Consider the following 16149-nt stretch of genomic DNA (forward strand, 5'->3'; position numbering starts at 1 on the left):
TTAAGATTGAGCCATGTTTACAGAGAAGAGGAAATAAATGATAGAAACATTTTTAAAGGATATTTTACATTAGAATCTATGTTAATCATTCCAATCTTGTTCCAAGGCTCTTCCTGGCATATGTCCTAGTTAGGGGCAATGACAGACATTTTGGCACCTGAATGATGAATAACCAGTGAGTGAAAAATTGAGCTTCTCACTCTGTTTACATCAGCAATGCAAATGTCACCATTTTGGAGTTAATAAAAATAGGAAGTGCATATTTGCTACCTAGTAGATTCGTCACAGCCGTGATCCAGCACAGCTGCTTTGAGGATTTGCTCTCTGTGATCTACACATCCCCCCCATTTCTATAGACATTAGCAGCCAACCACAGAAATCCTTTTCTTACTGGAAAGCAAGACCATGTGAGGTTTTGTTGTTGTTGTCTGCTTTAAAAGCAAATAGGCACACGACTCAATGGCAACCAAAGAAAGTTGTCAAAGAGTGGGGGTGACTGAGAGGAGGGGAGGGGCTGGGCGCTGAGATTGTCTTTCTGCCACTGTCCTCCCTGTTATCTGTGGAAAGCTGTAACTCTGTAAGGTCAGTCTATAAAGATAAGAAGGCAGCTTGTCTGCTTTCCCTGAAAAGGTTACTGATTGGTGAGGGAGGGTCATCAGTTTCCCTCCAGGGCATTCCTTCTGTGTAGCTAGTGTTGTAACCCAGAGGCCATCTGACGTTATCAGTGTGGGACACAGCACCAAGGTCTCCAAGCCAGTGTGGCAGAGAAAGGAGGCATCTGGGTGATGTGGGGGGTGATCAGGACTGAGCAAGAGGCAGCAGGAGAGCCTGGTGCTCCAGGCTGAGGAGCACAAGGGCCATGGAGTTTGTGTGTTTTGGTGGATGCTGAGAACCCAGACTCCACAAAGGCCATCTGCAGTGTAAATTTACAAGATAACATCCTGACTTTGATCACCACGAACCCTGTCTACAAAGGAATCTGAAGACAGAGCAGATATTACCGTTTTGAGTTACAGGGATCACCGCAGGTTGGGCATCTCTCACAGGTGGGGCCTGAGGCTCCAGGATTGGTGCAGACACACTTGCCGCAGACGCAGTCCCCTCGCCCACTGCAGAGCACCCCGTCTTCGGCGACACACGACTCTGTGTGCGTGGTACAATTGCAGTACTCGCCCGTCCAGCCGCTCCGGCACACGCACTCACCACACTCGCAGTCGCCATTGTCTGCAAAACATTAAACCCTGGACCCTTTAAGGCCAGAACCACTTGCAGGTGTGTATGTTGTGTGCGTGGGTGTGAGTGCGTGTGTATGAGTGTGTGTGTCTAGGATCTTGTCTCTTTGTCTTTACCACCAAAAAGGCTGAAGGAAAAATGAGCAAAGAGTCTGTTAATTGGGGTGGGGAGTAGGGAGTGTAGATGTATTTTTATTGACTGTGTTTTGTTTTATTTACTGACCTGGTCTCTTTATGGAAGATCCACATATTACCACATATAAATCAAATAGAATTTATGACTAGCTCAGATGGTAAAAGGCAGTAAACCCATAATAGCCACTCTGTGTGTGTATGTGCAGCCATGTGCATATATGAAAGGATTGTTAAAGTGTAGGAAAATTAGAATTAAGAGATATGTCTCTTTTGTTAAAAAAAATTTAGAAATGTATGCATTGCTTTTTCCATAATGTGCAGTTTTTGAACTTTTGGAAGATGTCTTTTATAAATGGGTTTCAAAAATTTTTGCACTAAAATAAAGTTATCTTTGGATTCCATTTTCCCATAACCTGTTTGAAGTACCCTTGTATACGTAATTATTCTTGAACTTTTAATGGAGCTGTCACTGGACAGATCCCGTCCTTCTGTGTCACTCAAGATAAGCATTCATGAAAGCTTCCTCTATGAGACAGAGGGAGTGAAAACTACTTCACTTCACTGTAGTCAGATGAAGTAATGCCTAAGTTTCCCAAGTTTGCCTCACCAGGAATGATGTCCCCACAGACTTGAGGTGAGTGTTCTACGAGTTCATTATGCAACAAACTTTAACTGAGCATATAGTACCTGCCAAAATTTGTTTTAATCATGGGTATATAACATTTAACAAGACAAGGTCACTGAATTGATAATTTAGTGTAAGTGTCAGGCTAACATGTACTACCACTGAACTAAGACATGTAGTATAGTGTGAAAAGGGCTGCATGAAAAGGGCTATATGCACAGAGAAAGAATGCATGAACTAGAGTGGAGATCTGAGAATGTTTCTAGAGCATGAGGCACTCGAGATGAATTTACAAGATAATTATACAGGGTAAATAACAAGAGCAAGGTCTCATGCATTTCAGGCAGAGAATAAAAGTTTAGATACATGATGGCAGTGTGAGCTTACGTGACCTGTTTAATAGCCCTGGTAGTTTCATAGGGCTGGTTCCTTCCTCTGGGAAGGGCCCTGGCAGGGGATGAGGGAAAAGTCAACAAAAGTAGAAATTAGATTATGAAAAGGCTTATTGGTTGAAGTAGGACTTTTTATCTGAATAGCTATGGGATTTTAAGCAAGGGAGAGGTGTTAACAGATAGATGCATGTTTAGGGATATCCTGGCATCAGCAGAGAGGGTTGAATAGAAGACAAGACAGCCAGTCAGGAGGCTCCTGCAGCAGCAGAGGCCAGAAGATATGACACTGAACTATACCAGCACCCATGAGAGTGGAGCAGAAGGAAATACAATTTGGTGTTGGCATGCTTGGGGCATGGGTGTGACTGGTGCCAGAGGCAGGGTTTATGACGAGAGAAGCAGAGATGGGATTCTCAACTGGGCAGCTAGCAGATGGTCTGGTATCTCACTGACCCAGAATTGAAGGTAGCACATGGTCACTGCTATAATCTCCAGGCCCAATCTAGACTAGAGCTCAGCTGTTGAAATGAGCAGATGGAAGAAGGGGAAGAAAAACAGCTTTGGGAGAAGAAGCTAAGTTCACTTGTGGCTCTGTTTTGGAAGGGTCCTTGGGATATCTTGGTGGTTGATATCTTGGTGGTGATATGCCTGAAGCTGTGGGTTTCAGAGTCATCAGAGAAAGATGTCATGGATCAGGCCATTTAGGAAAAATATGCACAGTGAGAAATTTCTGGAGAGCATCAGTATTTAAAGCACGGTAGTATGATTAGATATTTAGCGGGCAGCTAAGATACCCACATCTTATACAGTAGACTCTGGGTTTGGTTCCTGGCTCTGGCTCCAACTTCCTAGCAGTGCAGATCTTGGGAGGCTCATGAACATGGGTTCCTGCCACCCACGTGGGAAACATGGATTTTGTTGTTGGCTGCAGTTCTGGCTCAGCCTAGTGGTTGCAGAACTGAACGCTTAAACCAGAGGACAGGATCTCTCTTTCATAAAACAAACAGTAAGTAAATAATAGCAATAAATAGGTGACCAGGGAAAAGGGTTTTTACAAGACCAGCTGAGAGCTTGGAGGAGAATTGGAATGATGATGCTGAAGGCTGGGGAAGAGACAGACTGAAAAGAGGAGGCACATGGGTCTGGTGCTGTGTTAGAGTGGGCAGAGCTGCTGTTTTCAAGGCCAGCATCCCATATGGGTACCAGTTCATGTCTTGGCTGCTCCACTTTTGGTCCAGTTCCCTACTAATGACCTGGGAAAATCAGCAGATGTCCCAAGTGCTTGGGTTCCTGCTACCTACATGGGAGATCTGATTGAAGCTCCTGGCTCTTGGCTTTAGGATGGCTCAGATCTGGCCACTTGCAGCCCTCTGGGAAGGAATTAGCAAATGGAAAATATTATCTCTTTCTTCCTGCCTCCCTGCCTTCCTGTTACTCTTTTAAGTAAATAAATACATCTTTAAAAATACAAAAACAACAAACAAAAATCCAGGAGGCAAGACACTTGTTGCAGACAAGTATCTTGTCTAATTTCAAAGGGCACATTCTCTACCTGGTCACCTAATGGTATGCAAAACATTCTGAGATTGTTAACTGTTTAAGATAATGTACTTGTGCATTCTTTTTTATCCTGATTTGGGTGTCTTCCCTTCCCAAAATACTGAAATAGGCACTTGATATTCTGAACAAACCGCATTTATTTACAAACTCTGGTAATTGTTATTTTTCTTCAGAAGAAAAAAAATGTGCTTTAAAGCATTCTGTCTCTCAGAATTTGTTCTTCCAGAACAATTAGGATTAATCAAGATGCTATATGAATTTAACAATGTTTGTAACTGTGCCTGGTTGTAAGTAAATACTGCATATGTGGCAGTTATTAGACTTACTTTCAAAACTTACCCAGTAGGAAAAATTTATAAATAAAATTATCCATTAAAATTCCTACTGTTTTGCTGAAAACAAAGCAGAAGTAAAAATAATCACAAAAGAGGCAGGTTTCCATTTGGAGGAGACATGGCTGAGTTCCCTGGTGAAGGAAGATTCTAGATTTTCTCTTGTCATTTTTGGTCTAATTACTGTGTTCATGAGTGAACCTTATTGGGCTTGGGCTGGGAGAGTGCTTGGCCCAATCCTCTAATTGATTTAAAAATCACAAGACACAGAAGATAATCACAAAGAATTTGAAGTTGAATTTTAATTACTTCTGGTATGTATCTTAGAACAACAAAACTAAAACCCATGCATGGTTTTTTCTTTTCATAATATGTATTTTTCATTAGTATTTTGAAAGCCCTATTATATACATGGATTTCGGGGGGGGTGTTGTTTGCACCAAAATAAACTTATTTTAAAGTTTCATTTTCCACCAACTTTTTGAGGCATGTGTGTGTGTACTAAAAAGACATGCTTAGCTAATGAAAGAAGAATGAAGTTTATCTGGATTCATCAAGACACATTCCAACTGCTTTTCAGTTATGTGCCATTCATAACTGAACTAATTGATTCAAAGTCAAGAATAATGAAGGCATTTGGGCCAAAGCCATTAACTTAGCATTTATATATAGGCAGTCTTCTAAGATGGTGTCTTTTTTTTTTTTTTTCCTTCCTCAGCAAAGGAGAAACTTTTATGACCTAAGCTTCTATATCATAGTCTATGTGGAGGTTTTAATATAATTTATAAATACTTTTATATGAACATTTCCAAATGTTTTGTGAATGCCCCAGTTTGTAATTGCCTGTCAGAATTACTTGGAAGAAATTTAGAAACTCTCCATGTAGAGTAGAGAGGGACCATTCATGGCCCAAGTATTGAAGGACCCCATTTTCAGAATAGAGAAATCTTCCTCTTTGCTAGCCTTCCAGAACCATCAACATGATTACAAAAGTTGCCAGTTGATGTGTTCAAGCAATCAATTATCTGACACACCTGCTCACACAGCAGCAAAACCTTGTTGGTTTTATGTAAAGGCAAGATGATAACCAAATAGCAAGAAAAGATTTACCCAACTCTTTAGAAGGATGGATCTCTCCGGGATGGCATTTGACAATAGCTGTAAGTGCCTAATGGCAGGAAATTTCTTCTCTAATGTCATTTGCCTGTTAGAGCTTCCAGGCTCCTTGAATCAAAATATGAGACACTAATGGAATTTGGGCAAGGAAAAAACAAAATCAATGGAGCCCTATATCTTTGAGTACTTACAGGTGGATGAAAGAAATTGTATGAAGAAGAACACTGTGATAATAGACCTTCAGAAAAGTGGCCTATGCTGAGTCTGCTGGTTTTTTAAAAAGTGAGATCCACACAAGATATGAAGCAGTAGCCTCGTTAGCCCTGCTGCTGAAAACAGTAACTGCAGAACATGGTGTCCACGATGGCAGGCAGTTTTCATCCCTGTCCTAAGCCGAAAGCCAGGCATATAGTAGGTCCCCATAACTATATGTTGAATCTGAATAATTGTATTTTCTTTTACTGTAACTTTAAAGAAATGGATACTCATTATAACATATTATTGTTTCTGGTACTGCTAAGAAACAGAATAAAGCTTTGGAGAGACAGTATGATTGAGGATCTTAAAGCATCCCACAGTAAGGAGGAAATTGGTGCGAGTGAAGTTTGAGAGTCCAGCTGAAGAAAGCATTGTGGTTTCCAAATGGAATTCCTTAGCAATCACTGCAACTGGTTCAAAGAAAGGCTCTATTGTTCCACAATCCTTACTACAATGCGCAGACTAGCTTATCTCTTTTTAAAGTTATATTCTTCTTTCATGGTATGAAATAGAGTGAAAGGCTGCCAGGAAATACCTTGCTGCTAAACACAGTTTAGCAACTTACACGCCTTAGATTGGTTTGATCTCAGATTTAAAGGGTGAAATTTAGATGGTGTTACTAACACTCTTTTGTTATTGGATTCCACTTATGTTTTCTTGGAAACTTGTGCTAGAAATGCATGGTGGGACTTTGCCACATGAATTTTTCCTGTAGTGTAGGGGTGGCTGTAGCTGGCCATAGCTGACCTCTGGTTGGGTCCTGTTTGCATTAGGATGGAGGAGGGGTATTTCTTCACTGAGACAAGCCCTACTTTTTTTTGGTCTTTTGCTGGGCACGGGGTAGGGGGGGGAAGCAGATTTTACTCAGAACAACCCACACCTTGACCCCTGCAACAGCAGTAGTAAAGAAATCAAAGAGGATCTGATGACTTTCAAAAAGCTGGCAGTTCTTTAACGTTCTGTCTCTCACATCTTTCTTTTCGGAAAATGACTCTTTTATATACTCCTGATGTTGATTTAGAAACTTGACTCACTTAGTTTTTCTGTAGAGATAATGGCTCTCTGCGGTTGAAGATCTGTTTGCTTCCATACTGTGAAAAACTGACATGCTAGAGCTTTAATTTGACAGTCAGTGAATATTTCAATTGTAGCACCAATGTCTATCATTTAAAAGCAGAAAGTGGGGCTGATGCAGTGTGTGAAATTATTTTCTTTATAGTAATAATTTTGAGTGTTAATATGCATATAATACTTGCTTTAATAGACTGTGCATAAATATATCCTGTATATACCAGAATGATGGTACATCATGCTATATGTAACATGAGGGTGCTTCAGAAAGTTAAAGAAAATATGTTAGAAGAAACTAAAAATTTGTTGCTAAAACATTTTTGATATAATGTTTCCATGTGCTTTTTGAAGTTTCCTCTTACATTCTTAAACTATAGTGGCTTTACATCTACCAGGAATTTTAACACATAAATATTCCCATTTTTAGGTCTTCTCAAATTTCTCAAGAAGTTCCAGGTAGATTTTCATCTCCTCCTTCACATCTATCCTCACTTTCTTAGACCCCATGCCTAGTCTAGGATCTGGCACAGTGAAGAGTCCAGGACCTCAAGGTTGTGCTCCATGCTGGCCTTGGCAGTATGTGTGTTTAGCAGCCTAGCTGTTGGGTATTTCTAAAGTAATGAGCATTTAAGGATTGGGACAGAGCCAGGAACTTGGTCCAAAAAAGTCTGGGTTCAGATCCCAGGCATTTTGATTGAGTCTGGGGTTTCATTGCCATCTTTTGGCTAACCACAAATTCAGTAGGCAGAGATTCCACCTAGAATAAATGGTAAGGCTGGGGGCTGGAGGAGAGGAGGAGATTCAATAACTCAACCTAAACATGAAGTCACTCAGTTGAGTAGCACACATTTGCTGAATAGCTCCTGTGCCCAGGAAGCTGTGTAACCTGTGTCAGATATGGACTGAGAGCATTGCCTACCTCCGCAAAGCAGTCCTCTGTGTCTCACGCAGGAGAAATTGTCACACTGACAGTACGGCCCGTAGATACTTCCATAGGGAGAGAGGTGGCAGACGCACTGGCCGCAGTAGCAGTCACCCCTGCCGCTGCATGAGGGAAGGTCAGGGGCCTCTTTGCAGGAATCCGTGCTCAGCACGTCCTCGCCACACTCACAGTGAGGACCCATGTGGCCTGGGTGGCAGGTACACACCCCACACTGGAAGGAGCCATTACCATTGTGACATTTGGAGCTGTTTACTTCCACTTCTTGCTCACAGTCGCAGTTGCACTGGGGACTGACCAGGATATCCAGGGTGTCTCCCAGGCCCACAGGTTTTATGATAATGTGTTGGTTTCTCTTCTCACAGTTTGTTACGCTTACAGACACATTGAATGAGGCCTGCAAGAAAACATAACAAATGCACCTGTTTCCTCCAGCCAACAAGAGGCAGGAGAGACCAAAGCTGTAAGGTGATCTGCTCTGCAAAATATGTTCTTAGGAGATCTGTGAAATTCATGAAAGAATCCAAAACTTAAGTGAGCTAAGCTAAGGTCTGACCCACTGGCTTATTTATTTCAGAGGGACTGTAGGCTCTCTACTTACTGTGTCTCCCACCTTCATGTGAGAGCATTTCTTCTGGTGTGGGAAGAGGGTGCTGTTGTTACAGATAGCTGTGAACGACAAGTTGACTCCTTCCGTGTCTCCTAGTACTTCCAGCTCCACTTCAGACCGCAGTTCCTTTAGTTAAGGAATTAAGAGTTAAATGAGGTCACAGCAAAATACAGCCAGGTGAGGCAACTCTGAATCATGTTCATTAAACTAAAAATGAATAATGCCAAATAGGGCTTGAAATAAATTCATTGTATCATCAATCAAGCAAGAAAGTGTGCAGTGTATTTCATATCTAATCAAATTGAAGATGCCATCAGTTATAAGATACGCTATTATTTTACTACAATTAAATTATGACAGATACCTGGGGACAGTTTGGCAGAATATATGAATTAGTCCCATCAGGCTCAAGCAATTTGGCTTTGAAAATAATTTCATTCACTCTGAGGGTTTTGGCAAATTCTCCTTCCCTGAGTTGCGCAGCTTGGCATGTAAAAGACAATTCTTTTGCTTATGTCTCAAAGATAACATAAAACAACAGCTTCCTTTGCTTGTAAGCATCACCATGTCTTGGGTCCCGTAAGAGCAACTGGCTGTTGCTTTGGAAAGGTTACAGAATTGGAGTAACTCTTTCAACAGTGACTATCTTCCCACTGATATCAAATTTACACCCTGCTGCTCTGTTTTGGTACATATCTGCATACTTAACTTCTCATCTGAATCTCAAATCATAGCAGACACTTTTTGAATGTATTTTAAGTGGCAATTAAACTAACTTTTATAGTAGCAATAATGTATTTAACAAATGGAAATGATGACAGTGGCTGTCATGAACGGAAGCTACTCGTGATTGTCAACTCTCAGAACGTGGCAGTATACCTTGCTAACTCTAGATGGACCTGATTCTACAGAGGTTGAAACCTAGGTGAAAATTGTGCTGTGAAGTCAATACTTGTACATTAGTGTTCAGGCAGCTCTGGGAGTTACGTAATTGAATTTCTCCCATCAAAAAACTGACCTTTTTTTGGTTGTTGTTCTTTGTTGACTTACAGGATAAAAGCATATTTTGAAGAGAAAATAGCCAAACTTAAATACAAAATAAAGCAGAATAAGTGTTAGCATATTATTAAGTTCAGAAAATTTTGAGTACATATTCCCATTGTGCAGTTAACATGTTAAAAGCACATTCAGCTTTAAACATTTAATGTGATCTGGCCAACACTATAATAAGAAGACCCTGACATCCTCCAAGTTTTACTCAGACTAAAACCATCAGGAGTTAAAACAGGAGTATTGGGGGCCATGGAACAGCACATTCTGAGCTTAAAGAGAAAAGTGGAAAATGACGTGAAAATCTGTAAATGGCAGCACTAATGAGGACCAGTGAGTGACATAATCTAACATGGAGGACATCTCAGCACACAGAGAATCGAATTCCAAATTTGACCAGGATCATTTTGATATAAAGTCCTCCAGGAAAGCATAGAAATGTTCGTTTGTATTTGTCATCATTTCATTTAGGCACTCATTGGGCATCTCCTATATATCAGGCAAACCCGACCAATCAGTGCCCTCCTGGATGTAAATGTCAACAGAAGAGCTTGCCCTGGACATCTGAGTCATTGAACACCTTTTGTTACACACTTAGACAAAGAAGGCAGTTAATGGGTGAGGGTTAGGTGAATATACATCCAGTACTGCAAGTTTTTAAAAATATTGACACTGCACAGTAAAATGCTGACAGTTTGTAGCTCCATGTTATCAGCACAGATTATCTTTCTGCCTTAGTAGAAATTGGAAGGATTTGGGCCTGGCATGATAGCCTAGTGGCTGAAGGCCTTGCATTGTATGTGTTAAGATCCCATATGAACACCGCTTCATGTCCTGGCTGCCCCACTTCCCATTCAGCTCCCTGTTTGTGGCCTGGGAAAGTAGTCAAGGACAGCCCAAGTCCTTAGGACCCTACACCCATGTGGAAGACCTGGAAGAAGCTCCTGACTTCAGGTCAGCTTGGCTCTAGCCATTGTGGCCATTTGGGTAGTAAATCGGCAGATAGAAGATCTCTCTCTCTCTCTCTGTTGTATCTCTCCTCTCTCTGTAAATCTTCCTTTTCAATAAAAATAAATAAAGCTTTTTTAAAAAAACTGAAGCATTTTAGATGTCTTATCAGTATATTATCTTCCCCATTCTCTTTGTTAACTAGAAAGGAATTCACTCAATGGGTTCCCATTTTTTTTCAAGTCTTCTTAGAATACATTTAAAACTATTGGAAGAAAAATATATCATCACTGTCTATTGCATATTTTGCTATTTGAGTCATCAAACTCCAATAATATTATAGAGCAACATTGTGTAAAACTGAAAGATACTTCTATAGAATTTTTGTTTAAGTAAATCTAGTCATTTATTATTTCAGAGAAGGAGAGAGACAGAGACAGGAAAGTCTTCATCTGTTGGTTGATTCCCCAGTTGCCCACAATGGCCAGGTCCGGACTAGGTGGAAGACAGAGCAAGGAGTTCAGTCTACATGTCAATCTACAAGTCACACATAGGTGGAACCCAACCACTTGAGCAGTTCCATGGTGTATATCAGCAAGGAGATGGAGTTGGTAGCAGAACTCAGGCACTCTCATTTGGCATGTGTGCATCCCAACATGTGTCTGAATTGCTAGGTCAAATGCCTGCCCTTAATACTCTTTTTTGTGATGCAGTGAGTGAAGCTGCCACTTCCAATGCTGGCATCTCATGTGCGTACCAGGTTGAGTCCAAGCTGCTCTGATTCTAATCCAGTTTCCTGCTAATGTGCCTGGGAAAGGCAATGGAGAATGCCCTGGGTGCTTGGGTCCCTCCCTATATGAGAGACCCAGATGGAGTTACAGGCTCCTGGCTTCAGCTGATCAAGCCACAACTATTGCAGCCATTTGGGAAGTAAATTAGCAGATGAGAGATCCTGTCTCCTTTTGTCTCTTTCTTGCTTTCTTGCTTTCTCGCTCTTGCTCTCTCTTTCTCTCTCCCTGTCACTTCTGCCTCTCAGCAAACTAAATGAATTTGGGGAAGAAACTGTTTTCTGATGATTTTGATGTCATTTAGGGAACACTCTTGCAGTATATGCTAAGTATTGGCATCTGTAGCATGTCAATCTCTGATTTGTAATTTTAAAAAATAAATTGGGAGGATTTCACTCATGATAAGGTAATATGTATGTAGCAAATGCTAAGAGTTTATTGTTTTATAATAATTTACTTCTTCATGCCTTTCCTAATTCAGAACTTCATTTTTATCTCTGTGTGTGTGTCTCTCTCTGTGTGCGGCTGTTTATATATTTATGTATTTAGTAAGCAAAGAGTTGATAGTTGGGCCCTCCTTTAGTGATAACTGAGTTATGTAATGGGGACAAATTATGGATCTTATTTTAAAGGAGGAATTCTTTCCTGGGGTATTAATTTGCCAAATCAAGGCAAAAGATTGTATAAATACTAATAAAATCGAGGGAAAAATCCCCAGTTTCCCCAAAGTAGAGATCCCGAGACATGGTGTGCCTGGTATGCTGTAAGCATTTTGGTGCATAGCCAATGCTTGTGTTTTTGCTTTCATTAAGGTCTCTTCTCATTAAGCCGCAGAGTTAGTGCTCCATATAACTCTGTTACTCACTGGTAATTTAAACTTAGTTTTTTTTTTTTTCAGACAGAGGGCTTAATTGTATGACTCATGGAGCCTTTTCAGTCAAATTAACATTTGCCGGGGACAGTCCTGCAGTTGGTTCTTATTATAAAAACAGTTTGCATTGAGGCTCAGATTTATGATTTTTTTTTTACCTTTTGTTTGCTCTACCTGTCAGGTGGAAGATCTACAAATGATGTAAGCATAGAGTATAATTTATATTTTGGCTGCATTAACACAGAGGCATTTTTCTTTGGATAAACATCGTACCAACAAAGGAGAATGCCTCTCACCACCTGAAATATTATCTTAGTTTTTGAAAGCCACAGGAACCTGTGCCCTGTGGAACTCCATACCTCGTAGGCTGCGATGATGAGCTGGAGAACATTTCCAGAGTCCTTCTGCAGTAGCCCCACCGTAGCACCAGGAATGAGCTTCGCATAGTTCTATGAACCAAAAGGAGAAGGAGTCAGTGTTTGTGTGTGGCAATTAAGATATGTTAGTGAGGGTTCATCCTACTGTCTGGCATCATCTCTGTTTTCCTGGCCAGGCTAGGGAATGCAATGGGGAAAATGGCTTCTGGTAATAGTAGGGCATTTCTCCTGAAGTGGACACCACACATCATGCTACTTCTTGCCTCAAGTGGGAAATGGGTTGGCCAGCCTGGCCACTGGAGAGATTCAGGGTCTGTATTTGCCTTTGTCTAGGATTGAGGTGGGCATCCCAACAGAAGTCTCAGATTTATATGGCATCTTTGGTTCAAAACACTGTGAGCCTGTATCAAGACACTTTTTTTTTCATTTCTTTTTTAACATTGGAACCATGCATTGGCATGCATGAGCAGTGAGGGAATCAGAGTATTCTTTAAGTCATGGAGCTTGGGGGCCTTAAGTAGTAATGTTGGTAGTGAAAGGGAGTAAGTGATGGAATGCTTGCTTTTAACACTTCTTTTCTTACCAGGGAGGTTGGTATTGTGCTGCAGTTGTTTAGAACGCTCCCACTTATCATGAGGAAGTGAGTCACAATCTGGTTCTAAACCTTCCATATCCTCCAGTCCTGCGGACTGTATCAGTTCAACTCCCAGTATCAGTTCAACACTCTTGGTATTGAGCCTGTTGTAAGAATGAACCATTGGAAAGAATGGGAATTTTCAGGCAGCTAAGTATCACCTGTCTCTTAAACTAGACTTTTTTCTTTTACTTTTATTTTGGATGATGTTTACGGGGTTGATTAGGGTGGGAAGGGTTAAGGATTAGAGGAAAGTGGGTGAGACCATTGATTCCAAATTTTCTCTTTCTTTTTCCTGTATCTTGGGGCAGGGAGGAAATAAGGGTAGAGCTGCACCCAGCCTCCCAACCACCTCAGAACATGGGGTGGGGAACAGCCACCCAATGTCATCCCAGGGTCCCCAATGTGGAGCATGCTCCAAGGATTCTACTCAAGTGGTTTTGATAATTCTGAAATGCTATTATCTCACTAATCCAAGAATGAGGAAATCTTTCCAAGGTCCATTGGCTGACATAGTCCACCTTGGAGTCTCCATTCACGCAGATATTTGCTGTCAACACTTGGCTGGAGTAGCTGACCAATTCGTTCTGCTTTCCTTCCTTTGGTATGATACTCAATGTCCTCTACAGGTCCCAATGGACTGCCATATTCTCCATGTGCATCTGGGCATGCTGTGCACTGCTCCATCTAAGCTACTGAGGAGGCCCAGTTCTGACACATGCACTCCACAGTCAGACCGTATAACCTGTGATTTTCACCGTGGTAGGAGTTCTGAGCCTAGTGATCCAGTTGAGGGAATTCCCAAAGAACCCTCATCTGAGGTGATCCCAGACCTGACTCTTGTGTGTGCTTGCCAGTATGGGGTTCAGCTCTGTCATCCGCATTGGCCTACACACATAGTGGTAGTTATAATTACTGGGTTAGTTCTGTCCCCAGTCCTGTCTCTTACATAAACCAACCCTGCCCATAATATACTCAGCCCTCACATATTTCAGTGAAAATTGCAGCCTAGTCAGAGCAACCCCCAGTAACCATCACAAGGCCCACCTGCAGCCTGGTTTCTGTGCTTTCCAATATGTGAAGCAGAATGGTCTAGTCTGTCCTACATCCCGTTCAGGTACTATATATATGTCAATAGACATTGAAGCCTAGCTCAGCCCAACTAACTCCTCTGTCCAACCCATACCCATGTTGGCAGGTGTCACCACCTGTCTTACCAGCCCACTTCCAGCGCTGGCTATCCTGCTCACCAGTAGGAGTTGCAGCCTATCAAAGTGCCCACAGTTTCCCTACTAGGCCTATTCCCAATCGCAGAACTTGTACTTTCCAGGTGGTACTGCAGTTTAGCTTAACAGGGTTTACTCTAAGTCCCACCACTTGCCAACTGATGCTGTGGCAAAGTCCAACCATCTTGCACTAACTCTGGCTCATGAATGCACAAGTTATTTAGCCTAGCCTGGCCTTCCCCCTAACCCAGCTCATGAGCAGGCTAACAGATGTTATAGTCCTACCTGGCTAGGTCTGTCCCCAGTCCCAGTTTTCATAATCACCAGTCGGGGCAGTGGCCCAGAAGGGGAGCCCCAACAGCCCCTCTACTGGGCTTGCACCACCCCCTCTACCCCAGGTCTCACATGTGCTGGTGGGTGCTGTGGCCAAGTCTGGCATGGCCTGTCTCACCTGGGTATTGGCCTTCAGGTGCTGTAAACTAGTCCAGCCCAGTCAGCCCCCAGTTTCAGCTCATGCTGATGGGTGTTATAGCACAGCCCAGCCCAGCCAGCTCCCAGTACTAGTCCTAATGTTAATTGGCTGGTGTTGTGGCCTGACCTGGCCTGTCCTGTACCCCATCCTCGGTCTCAGATCTGCTGGTGAGTGTCATGAATTGACCCAGCCTGGCCTGCTCCCAGATCTGACCCACACGTATGTCAGCAGGTACCATAACCTGGCCTGAACTGTACTGCTCTTTGCCTTGGTTCTTGTGCTCAACTGTAGGGACTACACCCTGACAAAGGAGTTCCCCAAGCTCCTCTAACAGTTCTCCTCCCAGTGGCAGATATCGCACACACTAGTGGGTTCGTGGCCCAGCCTGACCTGGTCTATCTCCTGTCTCACAGGAACTTGCCCAACCAGCTTGCACCAATTCTGGTTCTTGCTGTTGGTGCTACAGCCCAGCTATACCTGAACCACACCCAGACCCAGCTCTCACATAGCTTAGTGGAAGCCAAGACCTAGCCCTGGCTCTCATAAGCACCAGTGGGTGCTGGAGTCTAACCCAGTCTTGCACACCACAGACACAGTCCACATCCATGCCAAAGAACACTGTAGTCATGTCCAGCCCAGATCACTGCACCCATTTCAGCTCTTGTAGTCACCAGTAGGAAGTATAACCCAGCTGTGGCATCCCCTTAGTTTCCAAACTAGGTTTGTTCCCAGCTACAATTCTTGCATGTGTCAGTGGTTGCTCTGACCCAGTTTGGCATAGCCTATCCTCTGTCATGAACTTTGCCATTGGATGCTACAGCCTGACCAAGCCAAACTCTGCCTCCAACTCCCACCCCAAGTCCCAACTCCTGCTGGCAGGTGATTCAGCCTAGCTCTGCCCAGTCTGCTGCCTTCCCTGACTCATACAAACTTGTAGGTAGGGTAACCTAGTCCAGCATGACCCACACTCCAGCCTGGCTCCTGCATATACGAGTGGGCTAAGGTTGGCCTAACCCTTCCCAGTCCACACCCCTCCAGAACCAACCCCCTTCCCAGTCCACACCCCTCCAGAGCCAACCCACCCCCTTACTGGCGAGTAGACTGCCTTGCCTGGCCTGACCAACACCCAGGCCTGAAGCACATGCTTACCAGCAGGAGCTACATCCCAGCAGTGGAGTTTCCCAAGTCCCCCCACAGGCCCACTGCTAGACCCAGATCTCACATGTGTTGGTGGGTGCTAGATCCTTAGCCAGTATAGTCTGCCCCCTCTGTCCAGCCTTTGTATGAGCTGGTAGATGTTGTGGTCTGTCGTGCCCCATCCCCTATTCTTGGATGCACCTGCAGATGTTGTAGCCTGGACTAGCCTAATCTGATCCAAACTCCAGTACCCATTAGTGGGGAGGACTCCATGATCATGCCTAGCTCAGCACATCACCACCCCTAGCTCTTAAGCAAGCCAGTGGAAATTGCAGTTCCATGGGGTGGGCCCATATATCTCCCACAGAATATTCC

At 43.0% G+C, this 16149-nt stretch overlaps 1 protein-coding gene across 2 annotated transcripts in view; it reads right to left on the reverse strand.

Moving 5' to 3' along the window:
* Positions 1 to 16149, reverse strand: part of ITGB6 (integrin subunit beta 6) — a 72949-nt gene that overhangs the window by 17620 nt on the left and 39180 nt on the right. For both annotated transcript variants that reach the window (XM_040972037.1, XM_040972038.1), the window contains exons 8-11: positions 12288 to 12377; positions 8263 to 8397; positions 7641 to 8058; positions 1002 to 1224 (exon numbers count right to left, since the gene is read on the reverse strand). In XM_040972037.1, the coding sequence (XP_040827971.1) occupies positions 1002 to 1224; positions 7641 to 8058; positions 8263 to 8397; positions 12288 to 12377 (866 nt within the window). The remainder of the gene's footprint in view (positions 1 to 1001; positions 1225 to 7640; positions 8059 to 8262; positions 8398 to 12287; positions 12378 to 16149) is intronic.

The sequence above is a fragment of the Ochotona curzoniae genome, unplaced genomic scaffold (assembly GCF_017591425.1).
Source record: "Ochotona curzoniae isolate NIBS_2020 unplaced genomic scaffold, NIBS_Ocur_1.0 contig_2210, whole genome shotgun sequence".
NCBI classification, from domain to species: domain Eukaryota; kingdom Metazoa; phylum Chordata; class Mammalia; order Lagomorpha; family Ochotonidae; genus Ochotona; species Ochotona curzoniae.